This window comes from Papio anubis, chromosome 7 (genome assembly GCF_008728515.1).
Source record: "Papio anubis isolate 15944 chromosome 7, Panubis1.0, whole genome shotgun sequence".
Taxonomy (NCBI): domain Eukaryota; kingdom Metazoa; phylum Chordata; class Mammalia; order Primates; family Cercopithecidae; genus Papio; species Papio anubis.
The window spans coordinates 122,615,618-122,642,375 of NC_044982.1; the positions used below are offsets into that span (position 1 = coordinate 122,615,618).

At 50.8% G+C, this 26,758-nt stretch overlaps 1 protein-coding gene across 1 annotated transcript; it reads right to left on the bottom strand.

Annotated features, from left to right (window-relative positions):
• Positions 1-1,790: 1,790 nt before the first annotated feature.
• LOC110743637 (basic proline-rich protein-like) lies at positions 1,791-11,917 on the bottom strand. The gene is made up of 2 exons (XM_021940311.2): positions 11,199-11,917; positions 1,791-3,900 (listed from the first exon to the last, which is right to left on the bottom strand). The coding sequence occupies exon 2, from the start codon at positions 2,502-2,504 to the stop codon at positions 1,791-1,793; it is 714 nt and encodes a 237-aa protein (XP_021796003.2). The 5' UTR covers positions 2,505-3,900; positions 11,199-11,917.
• Between the last annotated feature and the right edge of the window lie 14,841 nt (positions 11,918-26,758).

Below are 26,758 nucleotides of genomic sequence, written 5' to 3' on the forward strand. Positions count from 1 at the left end.
GTATTTGTAAACTGCCATGGAGCTAGTGGGAGTGTCTTAATGTATTATAATTAGTGTATAATAAGCCATGAGGACGACCAGCGGTCACTCCCATCGCCATCTTGGTTTTGGTGGGCTTTGGCTGGCTTCTTTACTGCAACCTGTTTCGTCAGCAAAGTCTTTATGACCTGTATCTCATGCCAACCTTCGATTTTACCCTGTGACTTAGAATGCTTAACCTCCTGGGAATGCAGCCCAGTAGGTCTCAGCCTTATTTTACACAGCCACATATTCAAGATGGAGTCATTCTGGTTCAAACGTCTCTGACGATTTGTCCAGATGGATGCAACTTGCTTCTTCACTCATCATGTACTTCCTTCCTCATTAGCTTCTATGGATTGTCCCATTCTTTTTCAATATTCCATCATATTCCACTGAAAGTCACCTATTTAACTTGGAGTATTTTTGGATATTGAAGTTGTTTGTAGTTTTTGTTTTGTTTTGTTTTTTAGACGAAGTCTCACTCTGTTGCCTAGGCTGGAGTGCAGTGGTGCGATCTCAGCTCACCACAAACTCTGCCTCCCGGGTTCAAGTGATTCTCCTGCCTCAGCCTCCTGAGTAGCTGGGATTACAGGCACGTGCCACCATGCCCGGCTAATTTTTTGTATTTTTAGTAGAGACGGGGTTTCACTATGTTGGCTAGGCTGGTGTAGTTGCTACTATTACTATTTAATAGTAGCAATAGATTATTGAGTGTCTCTTACTTACCAGGCACAGACCCAAACACGTGGTGCATATCAGCTCATTTAACCCTCAAAATACCACCAAGCAGGTTCTATTATCCTTTTTTGTAAGTGAGGAAGTACACCTTATCAAGATCACATATATGGTGCAGCTAGGATTCTGACCCAGTCCAAGGTCTCAAAAATTCCGAGCTCTTAACCACCATGTATACTTTCTCTGGTATTTACAAATGTAACTTGAAATATTCCATACTTTCATTTCTGTAAGGATGGAGACCAGGCAAATAAACATTTGCTAGGCTCCTCTTCTATCCCAGAGCCTGTACTAACTGCCTTCCTGGGTTGTCTCCTGGCATTCTCACCAATGCCCTCTGAGGGCTGGAGCCAGCTGCTTTCCAGATAGGGAAACAGAAAATCAGCCATGTTAAGCCCCTCTCTCAGGGTCCATAGGTGGCTGTGCTGGTTTCAAGCCCAGTTCCATGCCACTCATGTATTTGAGTTTTTCACTGAAAGATATGCTCACCAACTTTACAAATAACACATTGATGAACCCATACTTTCTTTTTATTTTGCTGCTGCTGAACTATTTCCTTGGGATGCATTCCCAGAGTGAGATTACTGAGTCAAAGGGCATGAATATTTTATGGCTTTCCATCTATATTGCCAAATTGTTATGACAAAGGGCTGCACCTATGTTCTCTGCCACCAGCACTGCGGGGAGTTTCATGCCCTACAGATTCAGACACTAAGGTGAGGAAACCCAAGTTCCAAGGCCTGCCACATCTAACACATTAAGTCCCAGCAGGAGCATTTTAGAAAGAGCTGGTGAATAAAGGGCTTTGGTTTCTCTGACAGCCCTGATGCCTGGTGGGTTTCTGGGTTGGGTGCTTTTGTTTTTTGTGTTGTTTTGCAGAAGTTTGCCTTTCTTGTGAAATCGTTTAAAATGTGGCTGAAATGGAACGAAGCATAGCTAGGCTTGTCTTTTAAAGAAAGAACAAATTTGAGGAAAACCCTTTTCTGATTCGGCGCCCCTTGGCCAGGGAGGGGGCCGCCCCGGCGTGGGGGCATCTAGGGAGCATGGGCAGCCCGGGGAGGGGGCATCTTAGGGCCGGGGGCTGCTGGGAGAGGGGGCACCTGGGAGGGGCAGCCCGGGGAGGGCCAGGCGGGGTCGGCCAAGGGGAGGCGCGGGCCCCTCGCGGGGGCGGCCGATAAGGCGGGAGCTGCCCGTCGCCACGGCGGCCCTGGCCCGGCGGGAAGGCGGGAAGGCGGGAAAGGCCCGGCCGGGCGAGCGCAGATAACGCCCAGCGCTCGGGCGGCCAAGACTCGGAGACGCCGCGGCCGCGGGAGATAGAGGCGCCCTGGCCCCAGCCAGCAGCCCGGGGACGGCGAGTGCGGCGGGAAGCCCACGGCCGGGAGGGCGCAGGGGCCACGCGGGGCCGCCCCGGCGACCCCCGCAGCAGCCGTCTCTTTGGCTGCAGTCCCCTCATCTGTGCAACGAGGGCCTGGAAGCATCGTCAGTGACCTCCTTCCTCGCACACGGCCTGCGACGGGGCGCCGGGGGCCAGGCCTCGAAGGGCGCGATGGGGACAAAGCTGCCCTTTCCGCAGACGGAGACTTGACGCCCTGGGGGGCGAAGCGACTGGCCCTGGCCACCTGGCCGCCAGCGTCGGTGGGGACCCGAGCGCAGAACTCCACACTCCACTTCTCTCTCCACTGCCCCACAAAGAGGGGCTTTTCCCCTTCAGCGGCTGACAAGGAAATCTCTAAGACTGGCATTCGCATTCTGCCTTTTCAAATTCTTCAAATTCCCCACATAAAATTCAGTTGGCTGCCAGACAGGGAGGGAGGCGGAGGACTCGGGGAGAGGAAGGCTCTGGGCGCGGAGAGGCCTCACAGGGGCAGCCAGGAGCCGTCCACTGGCCCCAGCTCTCCACGGAGAGACAACTCTGGGTGGGGTTCCGGAAATCCAGGCATGCACGGAGCGAGCCCCCTGTGATCACCCCACTGCCAAGACCAGGCAACTCCAACAAGGTGCGGGGCCTGACCTCTCCAGCTCTCATTCAAAGCCTGTCCTGGCGCTGTTCTCCTGTACCTGCGCGGGGATGAGGGGGCCAGCCCCTCTTCCACTGCACACAGCTTGCCTGCCTCAGGCCTCACTCACTTTCTGGCCTCCTAAACAATTCTAAAGCCTTACTCTTTCTCCCATAGACGCCTTCCCGTCACCCCACCCGTCCCCAAGGACTTCACTCTTCATGGCCCCTTCAGAAAGAATTTTCCAGGTTTTTCATTTCATTAAGCTGCTTTGAGAACCGTGTTCTTATGTAAGATTTGACTCTGTGATTCAGCTCCCACTGCTTGCATGCCTGCTGTGTGCCAGACCCTTCCTGTCAGCAACCTCAGGAGACAGCCACTATCACCCCCATTGTACAGATGGGGCAAACTGAGCTCAGGGAACTTCATAACTTGTTCAGGGTCACAAAGCCAGAAATCAGGTAGGCCTAGCTCTAGATTCAGGCGGAATGTGAGTACAAAGCAACTGATCAGGAGACCTTGGTTGCAGGCATTCCGGCGCTTCCTCAGTGTGGCTGCTCTTGGCTAAGTCACTCCCGCTCTCAGGGCCTCGGTCTACTGGGAGAGAAATGGGGATAATGATAGTGTCTCCTTCCCAGGGCAGCTGTGGGGTCTGCAGAGAGATGGATGTGGGGCTGGGCCCACAGGCCAGCCCATCCCCCTGGGGAAAATTCTGGATTACAAGAATGCCCCCTTCTTCTCCAGGTTACAAGCACTGACTCATGGAAACTGAGTTTTCTGTGTCCCCTACACCCCAGGCCTCTCCTAGAAACAACGGCAAATCCCCCATTTCCTTCTGGCATATAGGCAATACCCTCAGCCTCTGGGGTCCTCAGCTTCCCCTCCGGGTGCACATACCCCTGACCCTCTGTTGGGCTCCACCCCCTTCCCAGGCTCTCAGGGATCTACTCCCTCTCTTCTCCATTCAAATGTGCTCTCAGAAAAGCCACTCTGGTCCAGTTGAATATGAATATGAATACATTCAAGTTGCCAGTGTGATCTTCCCAAAATATGCATGTTCTCAGCCGGAGATTCTGGACAGTTACCGGTTTGGGGTTTTGTGCCCCTCCTCCTCCGCAGGCAGAAAGGCTGGTCGTGCTCAGCGTATCTGGAATTCAAAATTTTTATATTTTTATTGGTTTATTCCCCCGCCCCCACATCCTGAGCTGGGGGAGAGGGTTTATATGAGCCCACTAATTAACAGAGAACAGAAGCCTTTTTATTTCGTAAATAAAAGCATAGATACACTGTATGAACAGAAATGCAGCATGTTCTCTGGAGAGTGTTTAAACTTTTAAAAATATTCCCCCCAGGGTCTGGGCAGGTGAGCCCTGAGGGGCTTTTCCAGGGGGAGACCTTGGTTGGGGGGAGCCAGTTGTCCCTCAGGGAGGAAGGTTCCTCGGGCTCTGAGTTGGACCCTCCTGCAGTGTGGCAGTCCAGCTCGCAGTCACCCCTCTGTGCGCATTCCCGCCCCTGCATAGCCCTTCCCGACATGGGCTGCTTTGCTGGGCCTCCCGGCAGAAGTTAGAGAAGAGCTAATGACAACTGTCCCCAGAGTGAGTGCCTCTGGGTTCTGGTGTAGTCAGACGGGGCTGTGAGACCTTGGGCAAGTCCCTGGTCCTGTCTGGACCTCACTTTCCTCCATCTGAGGAATGGAAGGTGCAGGTGGAATCCGCCCTGCCGTCTCCTCCTGCCCTGCAGTTCTAGGCTGCTGTTCAGAGGCTGTTCTGGAAGCAGAAAGTGACTCTGTAGGTGGCCAGACTTTGGCCTGCAGGCTTAAAGCCTCAAATCACATTTGGATGTGGGCTGCTTTTCATCCTCACAACATCACCAGTCAGACCCTACCTTTATACCAGTTTCACAGATGGGGAAACTGAGGCCCATGTTTGATGTGACACCCAGACCCCATGAAGAAAGCCAGGCAGAAGTGATTCTCCCCTTTCTGTAAATGTGGAAACTCAGGACCTAAGGATTCTGGCAACTCTGTGACTGGCCCCAGCAGAGGCCAGGCCAGAATCTCACCAGGGACCTTGCTCGCCTAGGATAACAACTCCTGGGAAGCACAAAGTGCGGGCCTCGAAACGGGTGCAGGTTGCTGCGCCTCCGGGGCTGGGTTTCCCTGGCTGTGACCCGAGGCTAAAGGGATGGTAGTGTGAACACACTCAGAGGCGAGCCACAGCCCTGAAAAACTGTGACTCTGCTTCCTTGAGAGTCCAGTGGCCTGCGTGGGGCCATCTGGTGGCCGAGCTCCATCACTGCAGGAGCTCGCAAGGCCAGGAGGCTCAGAGTTTTCTGGTCAGATTTCCTGGAGTTTCCAGAAACAATCTGCAAGTTTTGAACTGGGATCCTGTAGCAGCCAGAATAATTCATAGGAAGCTGGGTTTGGCTGCTGGAGCAACTTCCACTCCAGCCCTGACACAAGAAGAGCTCCTTTCTATCCAGTCTCTAGGGGTCTCAAGTGCTGAGCTGCTGTGAAGGCAGCTCGCGTCCCACCCCAGAGATCCCTCTGCCCACACAGTGATGGGGAGACTGAGGCCTTAGGAAGGCCAGCCCTCAATAGAGATCACACAACAAACAGGGAAGAGGATAGGCCCCAGGTGTGTGCAGCAAAGCCTGGCATCTCAGCTCACCTGCTGTGGGACCCTGTGCAAATTATACACCGTCTCTGAGCCTCAGTTTCTTTATTAGAAAAGGAGGACCATTGTGAACATCAAATAACAATGTGTGCAAGTTGCCTTGGACATGATAAGGAGCTGCACTTATCATTATGATTACAGCAAATGCTTTTCATTGTTACTTCTCTCACGTTCACCATGGTGAGGGACCCTCTTAGTACCATTTCACAGACAGGACATGCACAGGACTTAGTTTGAATAGCATGCCCTGGAATACGTTCAGTAAATGGTCACTCGGAAATGCAAACACAGGAGGTACACACTGAAGGGCCATAGAGGCCCGATGCTGGAGGCCCACTTTCAGATGGTTCAGAGAAAATAATGAGGAAGCTGGGCACAGTGGCTCATGCCTGTAATCCCAGCACTATGGGAGGTCGAGGCAGGTGAATCACCTGAGGTCAGGAGTTCAAGACCAGCCTGGCCAACATGGTGAAACCCCATCTCTACTAAAAATACAAAAAATTAGCCAGGCAGGGTGGCGCCTGCCTGTAATCCCAGCTACTCGGAGGCTGAGGCAGGAGAATCGCTTGAATCTGGGAGGCAGAGGTTGCAGTGAGCCGAGATCACGCCACTGCACTTCAGTCTGAGCAACAAGAGCAAAAATCCATCTCAAAAATAAATAAATAAATAAATAAAATAAAAATAAAGAGGAGAGAGAATGATGAAGCATAATTGAATAAAACGTCAACAATGGATGATTCTGGCTATAGGGTATATGCAAAGTCTCTGTTCTAGTATTTTGAAATTATATCAAAAGTGTTTTAAAGTCCAGCTGTTTCCAAATTCTACCTAGTTTCCTCTACTACAGTCCTGGCGAGCCAGTGGAAATCCAGGCCTCTCAGAGTTCTTTGCTCCAGACTGGTGGCCCAGCCCCCGTGACTGTTGGCAACCGCCCTGCAATCCCCCATGGAAAGCCAGAGGTGCCCCTGCCCCGCAGCCAGCTTCACCTGGGTCCCCCATGGCTCCTCAGGGCCTCTCCTCAGCCTTCCCATTTCCCAGTCCCCCACCACACCCCTGCCCAGGTCCCGGCCAGGCTGTGGTGAGAGGCTGAGGTGGGGTTTATTTATAAGTTCCCGCTGACTATGAATCACTGGAGGAACTGCTCACAGACTGGAGACAAAAGTCTGGGGCCGCCTGGCCGGGAGGAAACACTCTTTAGATTCGACTTTCCCCTTGGCACAAGGCCCCCCACGCCTGGCCTAGCCGGGCTTTGCCAGCCCCTTCTGTTCTCAGAGGCAGAAGCGTGTTTGCCGCCAAGTTCTGTCGGCCTGTCCGCCTTGCTGTGTAAACAGGACCTGAGGCTGGCGGCCCGGCCCCACACTGGAAATGAGGCTGCCTTCCGCAGCCCGGCCACTTCCTCTTCACATCCGGAGACTTCTCAAAGTTTGAATGAGGCCTGGATGGGCAGGAGGGGAGAAGCTAGGGCCTTGCCCTGCTGTGGCCTACATCAATTCTGACGGAGGATTAGTGGACAGATGGAAGGAGCAGAGGACTCCTAAGCAGCCATCAAAGCCCGGTATAAATGACCCCTCCTCTGGGACACCATCCCACTGCTCTGGATCTGCTCCCTGCTGTAGTTCATAGTTTCATTACATTCAATAAACATGTACTGAGCACCCACTGCATACCAGGCTCTGTGCAAAGTGACTGTGAAGCAGGGGGGCATGAAGATAGATATCTTATTCATATTACCTAATTAATTTTTTTCATTCAACTATGAGCTTCTTAAGGGCAGAATTAACGTCTGATTCAGGATCCACCTGATCATACAAAGTGCCTAGTGTGGTGACTGCATGTAGCAGAAGCTCCAAAAGTTTATGTTGCATTGACCTGGTTACACTAGGGCAGCCCAGTTTCCAATCCATTTCCCTTTCGGGGGCTCAGTCGCCAATCTAATTTGGCACCCTGTGGCCTCAGAGTCATGTCCTCTCTTGAAACAACATGGTTTCCCTCTGTGAATATCTCAACCCGGGTTTCCATCTGAGTAACTTACAATGTAGGTAATTTGATTTTAGGAGCTACTAGAAAAGCCTCCGAACCGCACCCTGCAACACCTTCCCCACTGCTCCGAGATGCCTCCAGCACTGAGGCTTTCCTCTGGCCGCACATTGCCCTCTCCACAGAGTCATCCGTCTGACCACGAAATCTCCTTTCTGGTGGGAAGCATCCCAGCTAAATGAAGGGAGTTCACTCTGAGGGGATGGCATTATATGCCCATTTTACAAATGAGAAAACTGGCTCAAAGAAGTGACTCACAGGCCAGGCGTGGTGGCTCACGCCTGTAATCCCAGCGCTTTGAGAGGCTGAGGCAGGTGGATCACAAGGTCAGGAGTTCAAGACCAGCCTGGCCAACATGGTGAAACCCCGTCTCTACTAAAAATACAAAAAATTAGCCGGGCATGGTGGCGGGCACCTGTAGTCCCAACTACTTGGAAGGCTGAGGCAGGAGAAACGCTTGAACCTGGGAGGCAGAGGTTGCAGTGAGCAAGATCATGCCACTACACTCTGGCCTGGGCAACAGAGTGAGACTCTGTCTCAAAAAAAAAAAAAAAAAAAAAAAAGAAGTGACTCGCTTAATCAGGGCCACACAGCTGACACATGAGAAAGTCCAGTTTGGAGCTCAGCTCTCTGTAGCGGACGTCCAGGATTTTCACATGCAGCAAAATTCCCTCCCCTTATCTGATGCCATCTTCAAGCAGGAGGAAAAGAGAGAAAACTATGCTTCCTGGGGGAAGGTAGAATGGAAGTCAAACCCAGAAGCTTGTAGTACCAGCTGTTCCAGGCCATGCTCAGTGCAATCTTCCCATCACTCTATTGTTGTTATTCCCATTTAACAGAAGGCAAGACTGAGGCTTCGAGAGATTGCAATGGGTCACAGAGCTGGTGATGGCAGCCAAGACCCTCAGCAGGCCCCCAGCTGTATCTGGACAGTCTCGGATTTGGGGTCCCTAGGTTTGGTGCAGGAGTTCCACGGAAAAGCCAGACTGATGGCCAGGGACACCTGGGCAGAATGGTAGAAGCCCCAAAGCTGTCATCCCAGGCTCACATGTACACGTGCTCACATGCATACATGCACACACCAGAAATGCAATGGAGCTGCCCGTGGGGAGCAAATGCATTGCTTTCAATAGAGTGTCTTCAGAGAATTTTTAAAATCCCAGTCTCCAAAAAAGAATCACTCTCTGGATAAATAAGTACCTATTGGACAGAAATGAGCAGAACCCATGGGGCTGGAAGACTCTGGCTGCAGCATCTGGGAGAGCTGTTTGGCTGCTCTCAGGGGAGGCTGTGGAGGCCTTCAGTCATCTGCCTGTCCATCCAGGGGGTATCACTGTGCCGACCATCGAGGGCTGCACAGGGAAGAGGCATGGCATCTGCAGCCAGAAAGACAGATGTGATACAGGAGTCTCTTGTAAAGAAGGGGCAGGAGGCCGGGCGCGGTGGCTCAAGCCTGTAATCCCAGCACTTTGGGAGGCCGAGACGGGCGGATCACGAGGTCAGGAGATCGAGACCATCCTGGCTAACACGGTGAAACCCCGTCTCTACTAAAAAATACAAAAAACTAGCCGGGCGAAGTGGCGGGCGCCTGTGGTCCCAGCTACTCGGGAGGCTGAGGCAGGAGAATGGCGTGAACCCGGGAGGCGGAGCTTGCAGTGAGCTGAGATCCGGCCACCGCACTCCAGCCTGGGCGACAGAGCCAGACTCAGTCTCAAAAAAAAAAAAAAAAAAAAAAAAAGAAGGGGCAGGAGAGGGGCAAACGTCTGAAGGGCTTCTTTAATCCAATAGTTTATATTTTATCTGCCTCAAGCCTTTTGCAAAAGCTCTGTACAGCTGAAAAGTCCTCCTCATTTTCTCTAATGGGAAGCTGCCCCTCCTCCGCCTGGCTCTGGAAGCCTCCCCTACAGGAATTAGGGTCACTAACAGAGGCTTAACTCTCAACCAGTTACTAGCTTGGGGGCCTTAGGTAAATCTGTCCAATAATCAGTTTCCTTATCTGCTCCTCTATAAAATGGGGATAATATGAGCAATTGGCAGAGCTGTGTCGGGGGTGAAATAAGACATGAGCTAGCTTAATAAGGGGAAGTGTAAGTAAAGAGAGGATCATTGTGGTGACCCGCACTGGTCTCATTGCTTCACACAAGATGGCTCTTCTTTATCCCTAATATTCTAAAGTATTGAGAGAGGAGAGGAAGGGTGAGAGGGGATGCTATGTCCTGTTCTTCATCTGTACCTTCCTCCCCTCTCATTCCTCCCCATCTGTCCCTGCTCATTAAGCCTAGTAAAATGGTGTGCAGTCTATCAGTTCTTGCTGATAACCTAAAGTGATTAGGCCTAGGGGCAGGGGAGGGGACTCAGTGACTCCTTCAGGTCCTGTCTAGCCAGAGAATTCTGGAGATAAAATTCCCCGAAAGAGGTCTCCTGAAGCTTCTTGCTTCAGCCAGTGGACAGGGGTTTTTTACATCACTGTCCCACTTAACCTTCATAGCCCTCCTTTGAACTAGCTCTATGTGACCCATTTTACAGATGAGACAAATGAGGCTCAGAGGAGCTAGGTAACCTTCCCGAAAACACTAGACTAGGAGGTGGTTTTAAACCGAGGATTCAAATCAAGAGGACAAGCTCACTTGTACTAGTTTCAAGTTCTGAGTTGTACAAGTTCTGAGGTCTTGGTGTCCAGGAAAGACCTGGGTCTGAATCCTGGCCCAGACTCTTATGAACTGTGTGACGTGGCACCAGCTCCCCTGAGACTCAGCATCCATCTCTGTGAGGAGGAGACACTCCACTGGTTGTTGGGAAACTTCATGAGACAACAGATGGAGACCCCCAATGTAGCACTTGTCATGAGTGGGCCCGAATCAATGTTTGTAGGCCATCCCCACTCCTGGGGTGTTCCCATTCTTAGGACTGTTCTTCGTCAGTGATGACCTCAGTGTCCCAATCAAAGCAGCAGGCAAGGAGATTTGTACCAGCTCCAGGTGCAGGGGGCTGGCTGGAAAATGTAGACCCATTAGCCACTGAGCCCCAAAGTTTCTCTCTGAATGCCAGTGCCTGGTGTGGCACCCACACAAAGTGGGTGCTTGGTAAATATTGTTGAATGAATGGATGCTGGTTGGATGCCAAAAGGTTGCTGTTCTAGGGGACAGTGGGATGGTCTGTGTGGAATGAGGGGCTATCCTGGAATGGCTGAGGGGTGAGTTCACTGGGCCTGTGTGCACCGCCTACCGGAAGCACACTAGCTGAAGAATGCCTGATGCCAGCCGGCGGACATTTCCTGGCTGGCAACAGTTTTTCTGCCTCCTCTTCTCCCTCCTCCTCCTCCATTCAGGCCCCCAGGCCCAGACCCCTGGACTGGCTTCTCTCTCTGCTTCAGGTCCCACCCTGGGATTGGAATGCCTGTAGGTCAGCCTGGAAATGCTCACCTCCCCAGGACCCAGCACCATCTTGTCCATAGCACAGTCAGAGGAGACAAAGCTGCTGTTCTCTCCAAAGTCTACCTCTTCCCTTAGGGGTCCCCGGAACCCCACTGGGACTCTCCACAATTTGACCCCTTTCCCATCAGTCTGGCTCAGCCTGAGCCTGCCCCTGAGGTCAGACTAACTCCACCTGGAAAGGGATGAAGTCTCATTCCTCAGCGGACGACACTCTGGCACATCAAGAGCTGCCAGACCACTATCACGGATACTTGGTCACCCATAAGACATGGGGACCACAATGTACAGAAGATACACACCTGTTCCAGAGACAGAGCACTCCCAGCAGCCCCTGTGTGACCAATGGAGGTTGCCGGGGACTGAGGTTCAGAGTGGTTAAAGCGTTTTTCGCTGCCAGAGGTCTAAACTGTGGCTCCCGTTTCAGCCACAGTCTTTAGGCAAACCCCTCTCTGGGTCGCTTTCTCTCTGAAACATGAACAGAAACGGCTCGATCAGCCTTCTGCCCCTTCCAGCCTTCTGTCTAGAAGTACATCTCGCTCTCCCAGCAAACCCACCCCATACACGTACTTGTGCAACTGCCTGCAGCCCCCCAACCCTTCTCTCCTGTGCTTTTTCTGCTTTGGTGACAGATACTTGAGTTTTAGCTCAGGAGTATTAATAATCTCTCACTTGCATTAACCAGTACTGTGCTAAAAACCACACACAATATTTTTTATTTCATTCCCTACAACTATTTTAGAGATGAGGAAAGTGATGCCCAGAGCAGATACTTGCCTTGCTCCCATAGCTAGCCAGTGGCAGAGCTGGGATTTGAACCTATGCCTCGGCAGGACTGTGTCTGACTCCCTTTTCCCTGCTTCCTTGGCATGGGCACGGGGCAGGCACAAATCAGATGCCTAGTAAGCCTTTGTGGGCATGAGTTAGCCCTTCTGAGGTCTGATGAGGCCTTTTTTATTATTTTTTGTTTGTTTGTTTTTCTGAGACGGAGTCTCGCTCTGTGGCCCAGCCTGGAGTGCAGTGGTGCGATCTCGGCTCACTGCAACCTCTGCCTCCCAGGTTGAGGCAGGCTGAGTTCAAGCAATTCTCCTGCCTCAGCCTCTCAAGTAGCTGAAGAGACTGAGCGTGTGCCACCACCAGCTTTTTTTTTTGGCAGGGGCCGGAGTCTTGCTCTGTCGCCCAGGCTGGAGTGCAGTGGCGGATCTCAGCTCACTGCAAGCTCCGCCTCCGAGGTCTCGCCATTCTCCACTGCCTCAGCCTCCCGAGTAGCTGGGACTATAGGGGTCTGCCACCTCGCCCGGCTAGTTTTTTGTATTTTTTTGGTAGAGACGGGTTTTCACCGTGTTAGCCAGGCTGGTCTCGATCTCCTGACCTCGTGATCCGCCCGTCTCGGCCTCCCAAAGTGCTGGGATTACAGGCTTGAGCCACCGCGCCCGGCTTTTTTTTTGTATCTTAAGTAGACATGGGGTTTTACCATATTGGCCAGACTGGTCTCAAACTCCTGACCTCGTGATCTGCCTGCCTCAGCCTCCCAAAGTGCTGGGATTACAGGCCTGAGCAACTGCGCCTGGCCTTTTTTCTTTGAGATGGACTTTTTGCTCTGTTGCCCAGGCTGGAGTGCAATGGCATAATCTCAGCTCACTGCAACCTCCACCTCCTGGGTTCAAGCAATTCTCCTGCCTTAGCCTCCCAAGCAGCTGGGATCACAGGTGCCCACCACCATGCCCGGCTAATTTTTGTATTTTTAGTAGAGATGGGGTTTCACCATCTTGGCCAGGCTGGTCTCAAACTCCTGACCTCAGGTTTCCCAAAGTGCTGGGATTACAGGCATGAGCCATCACACTTGGCCTGATGAGGCCATTTAAATGGAAGTCTTCTGAATCCAGGAATGGTGGCTCATCCCTGTAATCCCAGCATTTTGGGAGGCCAAGGTGGGTAGATCATTTGAGGTCAGGAGTTCGAGACCAGCCTGGCCAACATGGTAAAACCCCGTCTCTACTAAAAATACAAAATTACCCAGGCATGGTGGTGGGTGCCTGTAATCCCAGCGACTCAGGAGGCTGAGGTGGGAGAATTGCTTGAACCCAGGAGGCAAAAGCTATAGTGAGCCAAGATCACACCACTGCACTCCAGCCTGGGCAACAGTGCAAGTCCCTGTCAAATGAATGAATGAATAAATGAATGAATGAATGAATGAATGAATGAATGACTTCTGGAGACAAAGCCTTTCCCAGGGATGGGTTGGACCTTCAGACCCACAGCAGTACCAAATCAGAAAGGACCTCTGCCTTCCTGTACACTCTGGTGGTCACCAGAGTTGGGGACCTCAGTTTCCCCAACTATAAAATGGAAATAGTAATCACACCCACGCCTTGGGGATGGCCTGAGCCCCACTGAGGCCAAGTTGCTCTCCCTCCACTGGCCCAAAGCAGCAGGGCCCTGCCAGGCTCGGGAAACTAAGAGTAGGCACTGCCCTGAGCCACTGAGACAGGCTGGGAGCCCCCACCCCCAACTGCATAGCTTCAGCACACGTGGGGACTCGTGCTCACGTCACAGCCACGCCTCTCACTCTGCCAGCCAACCCAAACCTGGCTGGCTGAAGGGGCTGCAGCCAAGAAAAAAGCTGGCCTGTGGGGATATTCGCTCTCCAGGGCTCAGCGATTGTGGAGTAATGACTACAGAGGCCGGCAGAGTCAAAGGGGACTCTGTTCTCTGAAGCCAGGGCTCCCACGGCTGGCTACCCACAGCCTGAACTCAGGCCGACAGAGCTGTGGCTCTGGGCCTGGCACCAGCCACCAAGCCTCACACTTGACCTCATTTAATCCTTATGACAACTCTGCCAAGGTGGTTCTACCATGTGATTCGACAGACAAGTAAACTGAGGTGCAGGGAGACAAAATGACTAATGTAAGGTCCCGCAACTAGTGAGGGGCAGACCAGGTCTGATGTCACTAACCATAGCACCAAGACCTGACCATAACCCATTTCATGGGAAGCCCCCAACAAGGCTGCATTGGATAGATTTGAGCACCTACCATGTGCCAGCCTAGCTACTTTGCTTGAATGTTGTTCAACCTTAAATTGAAAAACCTGGCAGGGCACGGTGGTTCACTCTTCTAATCCCAGCACTTTGGGAGGCCGAGGCGGGTGGATCACTTGAGGTCAGGAGTTTGAGACCAGCCTGGCCAACATGGTAAAACCCCCTTTCTAGTAAAAATTCAAAAAAATTACCTGGGCATGGTGGAGCCCGCCTGTAATCCCAGCTGCTTGGGAGGCTGAGGCAGGAGAATCACTTGAACCCAGGAGGCAGAGGTTGCAGTGAGCTGAGATCACACCACTGCACTACAGCCTGGGCAACAGAGTGAGACTCTGTCTTAAAAAAGAAAAGAAAAGAAAAGAAAAACCTAGAGAAAGAGGCATCACTAGCCACCTCATACAGATGAGAAAACTGAGGTTCACTCAAGATCCATTTCAATTGTCAGCAGACCCAGGTACTCTTTAATAGCTGAGACAGACCCCCTTCAACCCTTCCTTCCATGTTAGAAAGAAAGCAGATGCACTACTATCCTTTTGACTCGCAAATATTACCCCTGTGCATGCAACCTGTCCTGCAAAGTACAGCTGAGTCAGGGCTACTCATCCTTTTTGGGTTTTGGGATGGGATAACCTGGTCCTGTCCCTTTTTCGTTGGCAAGATCACGAGTATTCAACTCAATGAATTCTCAAAAAGTGAATACAACAGTATAACCTCTGCTTCAAAGGTTCTGCTTTTGAAAATGAGTATGTTCCCCTGAGCAGCACAGAGGCACTTGGGGAAGCCAGATTGGGGGATCAGGTGGGCTGCTCTGCCTGGGAAAGAGGTCCCTGGGCATCAATGTCCTGCCAGATTTGGGCACCTGAATGAGTCTTGTCAAGAAGACTGATTCACAGGGCTCTTGTCGAACTGCTGGCATTTAGGTCAAGGAGGTCTGGGGTGGGGCCTGAGGGTCTGCCTGTCTAAGGAGCTCCCAGTGATGCTGATGCGGCCACCCTGGCTTCTCAGAGTGTGGTCCCGAGCACGCAGCGTCAGCCTCACCTGCAGCTTGCTGGAAATGCAGACTCTCAGGCTCCACCCTGGACATAGTGAGCATCAGAATAGCTGGGAGCATTAAAAGCGATTGAGGCCCCATCCCCAGAGCTCCTGATTTAATTGTCCCAGAGTATGGCCGGGGCATCAGCATTCTTGATTGCTCCTTGACCTCCGATGCACAGCAAAGGTTGGGAAGCTCTGCTGTGGCATCGCAAGTCCGTGGTGCTGGAAAGGACTGACTTTTCACCGTTTTACCTCCTCCTTTTATAGAGGAAGAGAAATATGTCTGGGGTCACATCATGTAGTAATAAACTCATCAATTTTTTTTAAGGAATATATAAAATGTGTTCACTTGCACATTCATAAAATACATTTACAAAGCTACACAAGAATCTAATAACATGGGCAGCCTGTGGGGAAGTGAATTGGGTGGCTGAGTGACAGGGTGGCATAGAGTATTTTCACATTTTTTATTGTAAACTATGAGAAGGAATTTTTTTTTTATTACTATTGCTTTTAAAAAATAGAGACAGGGGTCTCACTATATTGCCCAGGCTGGTCTCAAACTCCTGGGCTCAAGTGATCTCTCTGATTGGCCTCCCAAAGTGTTGGGATTACAAGCATGAGTGTCTGTGCTAAGCTAAGACTGAATTATTTATTTTTAAAAATTATACAGGCCGGGTGCGGTGGCTCAAGCCTGTAATCCCAGCACTTTGGGAGGCCGAGACGGGCGGATCACGAGGTCAGGAGATCGAGACCATCCTGGCTAACACAGTGAAACCCTGTCTGTACTAAAAATACAAAAACTTAGCCGGGCGAGGTGGCAGGCGCCTGTAGTCCCAGCTACTCGGGAGGCTGAGGCAGGAGAATGGCGTGAACCCGGGAGGTGGAGCTTGCAGTGAGCTGAGATCCGGCCACTGCACTCCAGCCTGGGTGTTATTAATTTAAATCACCCATCGCAGGCCGGGTGCGGTGGCTCAAGCCTATAATCCCAGCACTTTGGGAGGCCGAGACGGGCGGATCACGAGGTCAGGAGATCGAGACCATCCTGGCTAACATGGTGAAACCCTGTCTCTACTAAAAAAAACTACAAAAAACTAGCCGGGTGAGGTGGCGGGTGCCTGTAGTCCCAGCTACTTGGGAGGCTGAGGCAGGAGAATGGCGTGAACTCGGCAGGCGGAGCTTGCAGTGAGCTGAGATCCAGCCACTGCACTCCAGCCTGGGCGACAGAGCGAGACTCCGTCTCAAAAAATAAATAAATAAATAAATAAATCACCCATCGCATATGGCAAAAATAGTACAAGAAACTGACATAAACTTCTGTAGCCACCTGAGGGCTGGTGCCATAGGCCAGGTGATGGGGTAGAAAACTCCAAACACAGCTCTCTCTTTGGTTCCCAGGCCTCTCTACCCATCACAAACCAGCTGTCTTTTGATAAGTCATTTAATCACTTTGGGCTTAGTATCATTCATTTGTTCAATGAATGGGAGGGGTTTCTTTTCTTTTTCTTTTGAGATGGAGTCTTGCTCTGTTACCCAGGCTGGACTGCAATGGTGTGATCTTGGCTCACTGCAACCTCCACTTCCCGGGTTCAAGTGATTCTCCTGTCTCAGCCTCCCAAGTAGCTGGGACTACAGGCGTGTGTCACCACGCCCAGCTAAGTTTTGTATTTTTAGTAGAGACAGGGTTTCATCATCTTGGCCAGGCTGGTCTCAAACTCCTGACCTCAGGTGATCCACCTGCCTCGGCCTCCCAAAGTGCTGGGATTAGAGGCATGAGCCACCTCGCCTGGCCTAGAAGTTTTATTTAATTATGTTTTCAACTTTTATTTTAGATTCCAGGGTACATGTGCAGGTTTGTTACCTGGCTATATTGCATGCTGCTGAGGTTTGGATTACCAGTGATCCCATCCCACAATACTGAGCATAGTACCCAATAGTTAGTTTTTAACCCTTGCCTCCCCTCCTCCCTCCCTACTCTAGTAGTCTCTTCTTTTGTTCCCATCTATATGTCCATGAGTACCCAATGTTTAGCTCCCATTTATAAATGAGAACATGCGGTATTTGGTTTTCTGTTCCTGCATTAATTCACTTAGGATAATGGCTTCTAGCTGCATCCATGTCACTACAAAGGACATGATTTTGTTTGTTTGTTTATGGCTGCATCATCAAATGTTAAAACAGGACGTCACTTTGGCATTAGTTCAGTTGATCCAATCCAATCATATTTTTGCATTTAGAGAGACTGAAGTCAAGGGGAGACAGGACAGCTTCCAGGGACACTAAAATCTAAGACTTCTCTCCAACTTACCTTCCCTCTCTCAGTTGCACCTTTTCTCCCTGCAGGGATCAGATTCTAGACCTGGCAAAGGACAGGCCCTCTACATCTCTTGCTTTTCAGCTGCAGTTGGCAAAAAAACCTTTCTCCTTTGGATCTCTATATGTGGACCTAAGGACCTTCACAGTCTCCAGGGCTATACTGTTAAAAATGCAACAAGTCAAGGAACCAGGACTCCATGAAGGGAACAGTAATCATTGTTACCATGTAGATGTTAAAAATGAAAAAGAAAAAAAAAAATAACTGGGCATGGTGGCTCACACCTATAGTCTCAGCACTTTGGGAAGCTGAGATGTGAGGATCGCTTGAGGCCAGGAGTTTAAGACCAGCCTTGACAAAACAGTGAGACTTCATCTCTACAAAAAAATTACAAAATTAGCCGAGCATGGTGGTGCACGCCTGTAGTCCCAACTACTCAGTACAGAGGGCTAAGGTGGGAGGATAGCTTGAGCCCAGGAGTTTGAGGCTGCAGTGAGCTGCGATCTCACCATTGCACTCCGACCTGGGTGACGGGAAGAGATCCTGTCTCAAAAAAAAAAAGAAAAAAAGAAAAAGAAAAAAAAAGAGACATCTCAAGAATAGGAAAGAGTACAAAAGGTTCATAAATATAAGAGATGTTCAACTCCACTTACATTTGAAGAAATATAAATTAAAACACTGTGATACAACCCTCACCTACAGGTTAAAGATTTTTTAAATGGTCAGGTCTTGGTATCAGGAAATAAGCAAATTTGCAGTTGGTGAACATGTAAATGTACAAAAATTTGAGTTTGGCAGTTTGATGATATCTATAAACATTTTAAATATGTATATGCTTTGATTCAGCAGTTCCACTTCTAGAAAGTTACCTTACAGATAAACTCACACAAATGAACGAAGATTAGGTACAAAAGGCTCTATCAGCAATTTTTGCAATAATAGAAAACTGGAAATGAATCAAATGTGCATTAATGTGGTCAAAGAATGAAGGGATCTCACAAATGCTGATTTGGAAGAATATATATATATATTGCAGAATAGTAAGTAGATTCTGATCTTATTTGTACAAAAAAGCATAGAAATGTGTGTGCAGTCCATGTATGCATAGAAATGTCTGGAATGATGCACCAAAATATTCATATTAGACAATGAGATGGAGGGGAAGGGAGAGTTTTCACTTAGAAAAAAATCTTGGCTAGGCACAGTGGCTCACGCCTGTAATCCCAGCACTTTGGGAGACCAAGGCAGGTGAATCACCTAAGGTCAGGAGTTTGAGACCAGCTGGGCCAGCATGGTGAAACACCGTCTCTACCAAAAATACAAAAAAATTAGCTGAGCATGGTGGCAGGCGCCTGTAATCCCAGCTACTCGGGAGGCTGAGGCAGAAGAATCGCTTGAGCCCAGGAGGCGGAAGCTGCAGTGAGCCGAGATTGCTCCATTGCACTCCGGCCTGGGCAACAGTAGCGAAACTCCGTCTCAAAAAAAAAAAAAAAAAAAAAAAAAACAAGAAAAACCTCACATAATTCTGCAATGTTCACACAAAATCACATTCTACTTTTGTTGTAAGTCATTTTTAATCCAATTGGGTTTTAGTTAGTATGGTTTCACTGGTTCCTGGAGACAGTGCTAGGTTTTCTTGTGGGTAGTGGGCAACATGCTAGAACTTTCTCAGAAGAACATATAAGAGTCTCATTGATTTTATTTTTTTAAATTTATCTTACTCTATTGCCCAGGCTGGAGTGCAGTGGCACAAACACGGTTCACTGCAGCCTCGACCTCCCTGAGCTTAGGTGATTCTCCCACCTCAACCTCCTGAGTAGCTGGGACTACAAGTCCACACCACCACACCCAGCTAATTTTTTTGTATTTTTTGTAGAGATGAGTTTTTGCCACGTTGCCCAGGCTAGGCTTAAACTCCTGGGCTCAAGCCATGTACCTGCCTCAGCCTCCCAAAGTGTTATAGGTGTGGACCACCATGCCTGGATTTTTTTTTTTTTTTTTTTTTTGAGACAGGGTCTCACTCTGTCACCCAGGCTGGAAGCGCAGGGATGCAATCACCACTTACTGCAGTCCTGACCTCCCCAGCTCAAGTGATCCTCTCACCTCAGCCTCCCAAGTAGCTGGGACCACAGACAGCATCTCCACACCTGGCTAAATATTTTTTTTTTTTTTAATTTTTAGTAGAGACGCAGTCTCACTATATTGCCCAGGCTAGTCTCGAACTCCTGGGCTCAAGTGATTTTCCCACCTCAGCCTCCCAAAGTGCTGGGATTACAGGCATGAGCCACTGTGTCTGGCCAATATGTCTTTATATCAGGCTCTATTTGTCAGCTTACTCTCAGAAGAAAATTAGGACAAGAGACGAAGGAAAGGGCAGTGGTGGTAAGTTGAGTACTTAATGTCTTATAATATCGTGGAGCTACGTGAAAGCCCCACCATGCCACCTCGCTATCACCCCAAGGTTCAGGGGGCTGTGAAGGTTTCAACCCAGGTCCAAGGGGTGCAGCAGGGCCTCAACTAGAGATGGAACCTCTTTTCCCCAGAGCTTCAACCAGCAGTTCTGCTTGGACCCAGATAACATTGCATCCTAGAAGTCTTATCATTTGCTCAGTTTGCACACTGAGAAGGAGCACACGCCTGCGGCGCCTCCTTCTGCAGGTGAAGGCAGAAGGGCTGGGGACGGGAGGAGAGGTGCTTGTTCTTGTGGGTGGCAGCAGAAAGTTGCCCCAGTCACCAGCTGCCAGAAGATGGGTCTGGGTCTCACTACAGAATGAGTGCCCACCTGCCATGCTCCCATGCCACAGCAGCTCCTCTTGGTCCCTTTCAGACCTCCTGGGCTTCTCATGTCCCTCCCTCCTCCCCCATCAGACCCTCTTCCCTAGATACTGTGGGGCATGCTCCCCATGGAGGCACAGGGTATCAGAGCTGGGCTGAGCCAAAGACCTCCTCAGCCAATCCCCTCATTTTATAGTTGGGAAAACAGGCCCAGAGAGGAGAAGGAACTCACCCAAGGTCACCTAGAGAGTTTATGGCAGAACTAAAACTGGGTCTTCGGGAAAACGTCACATAGCTCCTCCCCACCCATTCCCTACACTGTACTAGATACGTCTGGCTGCCACACTCCCCTTCTCCAGTGCCCCATTTGTTATTCCACGGATATTTTTGTTGTTGTTGTTGTTACTGTTGTTGTTGTTGTTTTTGAGACAGAGTCTCACTCCATCTCCCAGGCTGGAGAGCAGTGGTGCAATCTCGGCTCACTTCAACCTCTGCCTCCCAGCTTCAAGCAATTCTCGTGCCTCAGCCTCCCAAGTAGCTGGGATTACAAGTGCACACCACCACACCCAGCTAATTTTTATAATTTGTAGAGACAGGGTTTCACCATATTGGCCAGGGGTATCCTGGCCTCAAGTGATCCACTTGCCTTAGCCTCCCAAAGTGCTAGGATTAAAGGCATAAGCCACTATGCCACCATGACTGGCCTCAATAGATATTTCTTGAGCACCTACTACATGCCAGGTTCTGTTCTAGGCCCTGATGATACAGGAATGAACAAAACAGACACAACTCCTACTCTTGCAGAACTCACATTCTAGCCTAATTACATGACCTACCTGTTACCTCTGTGAGGGAGACACGCTCTCCCGCTGCAGCCAGGAAGGCCTGGTCAGCAAACGGATACTGCCCGTGTCTCTGCCCTGCAGGAGAGAGAGTCTCGTCCCTGGAGGAGGGGCATCAGCCGAGAATAGGCAGCAAGGGCTCCCTGTGCCCAGCTCTGTGGGAATAACAGACCCCTGCCCGAGAAGATCATCTCCTTTGATTCTCAGAACCACCCTACACACCAGGTACTCACATCCCTGCTTTACAGGCAAGGAACTGAAGGCCCAGCAACATGGGGCAAGTAAGCAGCAGGACTGGGCCTTCTGCTCCCTCAGACGGGGAGTCCTGGGCCCTGCTCAAGTAGAGCAGGGCCGGGGGGCAAGGGGAAATAGGGAGCTACTGCCCCTGTCTGGGGATTCTGGTACCCAGAGCAGGGTTCCTAACCGTGAAGTGGGTACCAACCCTTTTTGTGATACTTAATTAAAACCATGAGCCCTTTCCCTAGAAATATTCTACGTGTCTCCCTCACACCACTTTGCATATAAATTCCCTGAAGCCCATCCTTGCCCCACTCTGGGCAGGGCTAGACCTTCTGGGGGACCGTCTCCTAATGGGAGGAGGAATCACACTGTGGAGTTGAAAGGTCAGTACACTAACCCCACCCCCACCCCCACCCCCCCCCCGCCCTGAGAGTCTCTCCTGCCCCTCCTGGGAACCACCCATTGAGGGGTCTGCAGGCTGCATCCCGGGAGGCATCGCTGGCCACACAGTGCTACCCAGACGGACTGTGAGCGCCCCCTGGGGGCGGCTCGTCCACGTGTCCCAGGAAACACTATACCCAACGCATCCCCACCCCACCCCCAGAGTTTAACTTGATGCCAACATTTGGACAAGAAAAGTTATCATTCAAAATATTGTTTTTAAGTTAAAATGGCCACAGATGGCTGTTACAATGCAAACTATGGCCCAAATGTTAGGAGAAACCTTGGAGGTGGGAACAGTATGGAGGGCTGAAGCGGGTCTCACCGAGGAGTCTCATCCCCCAAAACCAGCTCCCAAGGCCTGGTCTGCCTAGCACCCTGTCCCAAGCACAAAGACGAAGGGCCCTTGACCCTGTCCTCCTGCTACAGGCCAGCCTTACCAGGCTGGGGGAGGGAGAGAGAGAAGGAAGGAGAAAGATAAGAGGACCAGCTAATCCCAGTTCACCCAGGACATCCCAGTTTCATTTTTTTATCTTAATTTATTTTGAGACAAGGTCTTGCTCCATCACTGAGGCTGGAGTGCAGTGGCATGATCTTGGCACACTGCAGCCTTGACCTTCCTGGCTTAAGCAATCCTCCCACCTCAACCTCCCAAGTAGCTGGGACCACAGGTGCATGCCACCAAGCCTGGCTAATTTTTGTATTTTTTACAGAGATGGGTTTTTTACATGTTGCCCAGGCTGATCTTGATCTCCTGGGCTCAAGCAATCCTCTGCCTTGGCCTCCCAGAGTGCTGGGATTATGGAGGTGAGCCCCCTTGCCCAGGTTATGTCTGTTTTAGGACTGAAAGTTCATCTTCCCAGGAACTACCCCACTCCAGTCCTGGGCAAACCAGCCTGCCCCTTCTCCCTGCATTCACCAGTGAAAGTGTCATGAGCAGCATAAACTCAGACATAACCAGGTCCACACACGTTGTCTTTCCACAAGGCCAGACTTTTGTCGATGTTATTTCAATCATAAAAGCCATGAGCGCCATGGAGTTCCCAAGGAGGCAATGTTCCTTAGCACTCTCAGTTCACTTGGTAGTCAGAGCCATGTGCACACAGGCTCGAGCCATTCAACAAGTCAATCGACACTGCAAACCATACACTGTAGTATACTTCATATAGAAATGTTATAGATTAAAATTTCACACCAAACAGTAACATTGAACATCAAAAGAAAAGGGGAGAGGCTAGGCATGGTGGCTCATGCCTGTAATCCCAGCACTTTGGGAGGCCGAGGCAGGCAGATCATGAGGTCAGGAGTTTGAGACCACCCTGACCAACATGGTGAAACCTCATCTCTGCTAAAAATACCAAAATTAGCCTGGCGTGGTGGCAGTCACCTGTAACCCCAGTTACTCCGGAGGCTGGGGCACAAGAATCGCTTGAACCTGGGAGGTGGAGGCTGCAGTAAGCCAACATCACGTCACTGCACTCCAGCCCAGACAACAGAGCGAGACTCTGTCTCAAAAAAAAAAAAAAAAAAAAGATGCCAGGTGTGGCGTCTCACACCCATAATCCCAGCACGTTTGGGAGGCTGAGGCGAGCAGATGACCTGAGGGCAGGAGTTTGAGACCAGCCTGGCCAATGTGGCGAAACACCATCTCTACTAAAAAAGCAAAAATTAGCCGGGCGTGGTGGGTGCACCTGTAATCCCAGCTACTCGGGAAGTTGAGGCACAAGAATCGCTTGAACCCAGGAGGCAGAGGTTGCAGTGAGCCGAGATGGTGCCACTGCACTCCAGCCTGGGTGACAGAGCAAGACTTCATCTCAAAAATAAGAAAAGAAAAGAGGAAAGAGGAAAAAGGGTTAATGAATCAGTCCTGGCCTAATCCGGATAGTCATTAACATCTTGCAAGGAAGACTCTTTGATCTGGGCAGAGCCTTCAGTGGCAGATGCTGGGTGCTGATCACAAGTGACAGCAAGACAGGGTCTGTCAAGATGGCTGTGTCTAGGTGGTGGAATCTTGCTCATTTTATGGTCCTTGAATCCTCTGTTGAGGACTGATAGTAAAGGGTGATGCCCTTATCTGTTTGGGTGTTATCTCTATTGATTAGGCAAATATCTGGACCCTGTTGGTTTGATGCCTTTTGAAATGTAAGGTGGAGTCCTTTTCTTTTTTTTGGAGGGGGGGAGTGGGCAGAGTCTCACTCTGTCACCCAGGCTGGAGTGCAGTGGTGCGATCTCAGCTCACTGCAAGCTCCGCCTCCCGGGCTCACGCCATTCTCTTGCCTCAGCCTCCCGAGTAGCTGGGACTACAGGCGCCTGCCACCACGCCCAGCCAATTTTTTGTATTTTTAGTAGAGATGGGGTTTCACCGTGTTAGCCTAGATGGTCTCGATCTCCTGATCTCATGATCTGCTTGCCTTGGCCTCCCAAAGTGCTGGGACTACAGGCGTGAGCCACCGCGTCTGGCCAGTGGAGTCTTTTTCTAAGATGGAGTTACTTATGCCAAGGTGCTCTATACAAAAAGTGAAGGCTTCCAGAGCCTGATGGGGCACAGACTCCCATGGCCCTGGGAGATTGAGGCTGACTAATGATGTCAGAGCAATATGTGAACTGTCCACAAGAAAAAGAGAATGGAAACCACCTGCACGCTTAGAGCCTCAGAATACTGCCCCCATCCCCACCCCATCAGCAGAGCAGCCAGGGACCAGAGTCCTCTTCCCATGCCAGTGGTCTGTCCCTAGGAGTCCAAGGGAAAACCTCCCCACTTCCCTTGCTGACCCTTCATCCCTCATGCTGCAGGGAGGAGAGATCATGGAAATCATCAATATGAAATCTGAGATGTCCTGGGAAGCTGCTGAACCCAAGGGTCCAGGAACCAAGGAGAGCTGTACCCAGAGTGAACCCCCTAGGACAGCAGGAGACCTAGAGGGAGAATTGGTGGGGATGGGGTTGGGTGGGTGCATGTCTAGACAGGGCTGGGAACACCTCACAGAAGTGTCTGGGTGCCGCCAATGCCCAAGCAGCAGAATGACTCTTGGGCCCCTAGAAATGGCACTATAATCAGGAGAGAGCCACCTGGTCTAACCGAGACCACCTCTTGGGGCAAAGGGGAAGAATTCAAACCACCTGAGATTGAGTTTGCGCATTTCCCTCTTCTGCTTCCCCTCCTCCAAGAGGGCTTGAACTGACGTTAAGTAAAATGATAGAAAAATAAAGTTCTAGTTCTCACTCACCTAAGTCACTGGCCTGATGCTCCAGCTACATTGCCAGGCTCACTCCCTGAAATTCTCCCTCCCTGTTCCCAAACTCTGAGATACAAGGTTCTGGAGGAAGGGGAGATACACTGAAGGAAAGATGAGCTCCTATCAGGAGGCACATGTGCATCACTGTCATGGGGGTTGGAACATGGCTCTGCCGCTTAGCAGCCACAAGCCTCTACCAAGCTCACAACGCCTCTGAACCTGGCTCTTCTCATCTGTAAAACAGGGAGAACGAGCCCCACCTCAGAGAGCTGTGAATGGGCTGGTTCAGATACAGTGTGGCACACTCTCGCCCTGAGTCAGTCTTCAGTTTCTCCCTCCGCCAGCGGCCTCCATTTGCCCATCTGTACCACGAGAGGCTGCACCAGCTGGTCACCGAGGTGACCTTCTAGCTGTATGGTTAGTTGGCTAGGCCAGGCTGCCTGTTACCAACACGGTGTTCCAGTCTGAAACAGTGACTTCTGCCAAGAGCACAGCTCGAGCTCAGGAGGGAGGGGTGTACCTCAGCCCTGATTACATCCTGCTGAAAGCTCCGGCTGGCCACGACCAGGCCAGTACCCACTGCACACCTGTCACAATGAATGACCCTTTATACCAGGCCTGTCCTAGAGACCCCAGCCATCAACCCAGTGCCCCAGACAGCCCCCTGCACCATTCTTAGTCTGGGATCCCCTTCCCACACCCACACACATTTTATAAGTGACTGAGGGGAGGGTGCTAGTGTCTGAAGCCACAGACAGGTGAACCAGGTCGCCTGCCCAGTCGCAATGTGCAGGCATATGAGGGGCTCTGCGCCTGGAAGTCAGGCCTCCAGGTGGACAGAATCCAGCCTCTGCAGCCCCTTCTCCCAGGACTCTCCTCAGAACCACTCAGAGCCTGGGCATTCCAAGGAGAAGCAGGTAGATATGGACCTTTGCACCTGCGGTGCCCACCTTGTTAGTTCTGGGGCAAGGAGAGAAAGGGGGCATGAAAAAGGGAGAGATGGAAGGAGGTGCTGAAAAGAAAAGAAAGGACACCCAGGTCCCCCTCCTAGAAACCTTCCTGCTGCCCCCAGCCAGGACTCCACAGGGTTCCAGAGCATAGCTTTCCTGTTCCAAGCTGTGCTGACAAGAGCCCACTCCCCGTCCTCCAGGGTAATGAGCTGCCTGCAGTGCACATGCGCACATGCGCGCACACACACACATGCCTGGTGCAGACACCTGGTTCTCTTCTGAGGACCCATGTCAAAACCTCTCCTTTCATAACCCTTGTACACAAAGGGCTGCCCATTCCCCGCTTCCTAGACAAGACTTGGTTGACTCCTGTATGCCCAGGACTCTGAACATACACCAAGCTTCTAACAGGTATAATCTCCCTTCACTTCTACCCTGGGAAAGAAAAAAGAAAAGAAAACCCTTGCAAGTTTAATCCCCACAGGACCTTCTATTACACCTACATCTTTGAGGGTGAAGGGTTGGGGGTTAGGGTTAGGCAGGACCTGATCTGTGCAGTACAGGGCCCACCTGCCACGTGTGGCTTCTGGGAACCCAAGGACAGCTCCTGCAAATGGTGATGTGCTGTGAGCATAAACCACACACCGGATCTGGAAGACTTGGTAGAAAAAAACGTGAAATATCTCATTAATGATTTTATATCAATTACATGTTGAAATAACATTTGAAATATAATGGCTTCCACAATGTATATTATTCAAATTAATCCTATTTTACTTTTTAAATGTGGCAGGCTGAGCACAGTGGCTCACGCCTGTAATCCCTTTGGGAGGCCGAGGTGGGCAGATCCACCTGAGGTCAGGAGTTCAAGACCAGCCTGGCCAACATGGTGAAACCCATCTCTACTAAAAATAAAAATTAGATGGGTGTGGTGGCACGTGCCTGTAGTCCCAGCTGCTTGGGAGGCTGAGGCAGGGGAATGGCGTGAACCC

Excerpts from the sequence above, each read along its gene's own strand:
- LOC110743637 (XM_021940311.2), bottom strand. The coding sequence starts at position 2,504 with ATGCGAATGCCAGTCTTAGAGATTTCCTTGTCAGCCGCTGAAGGGGAA.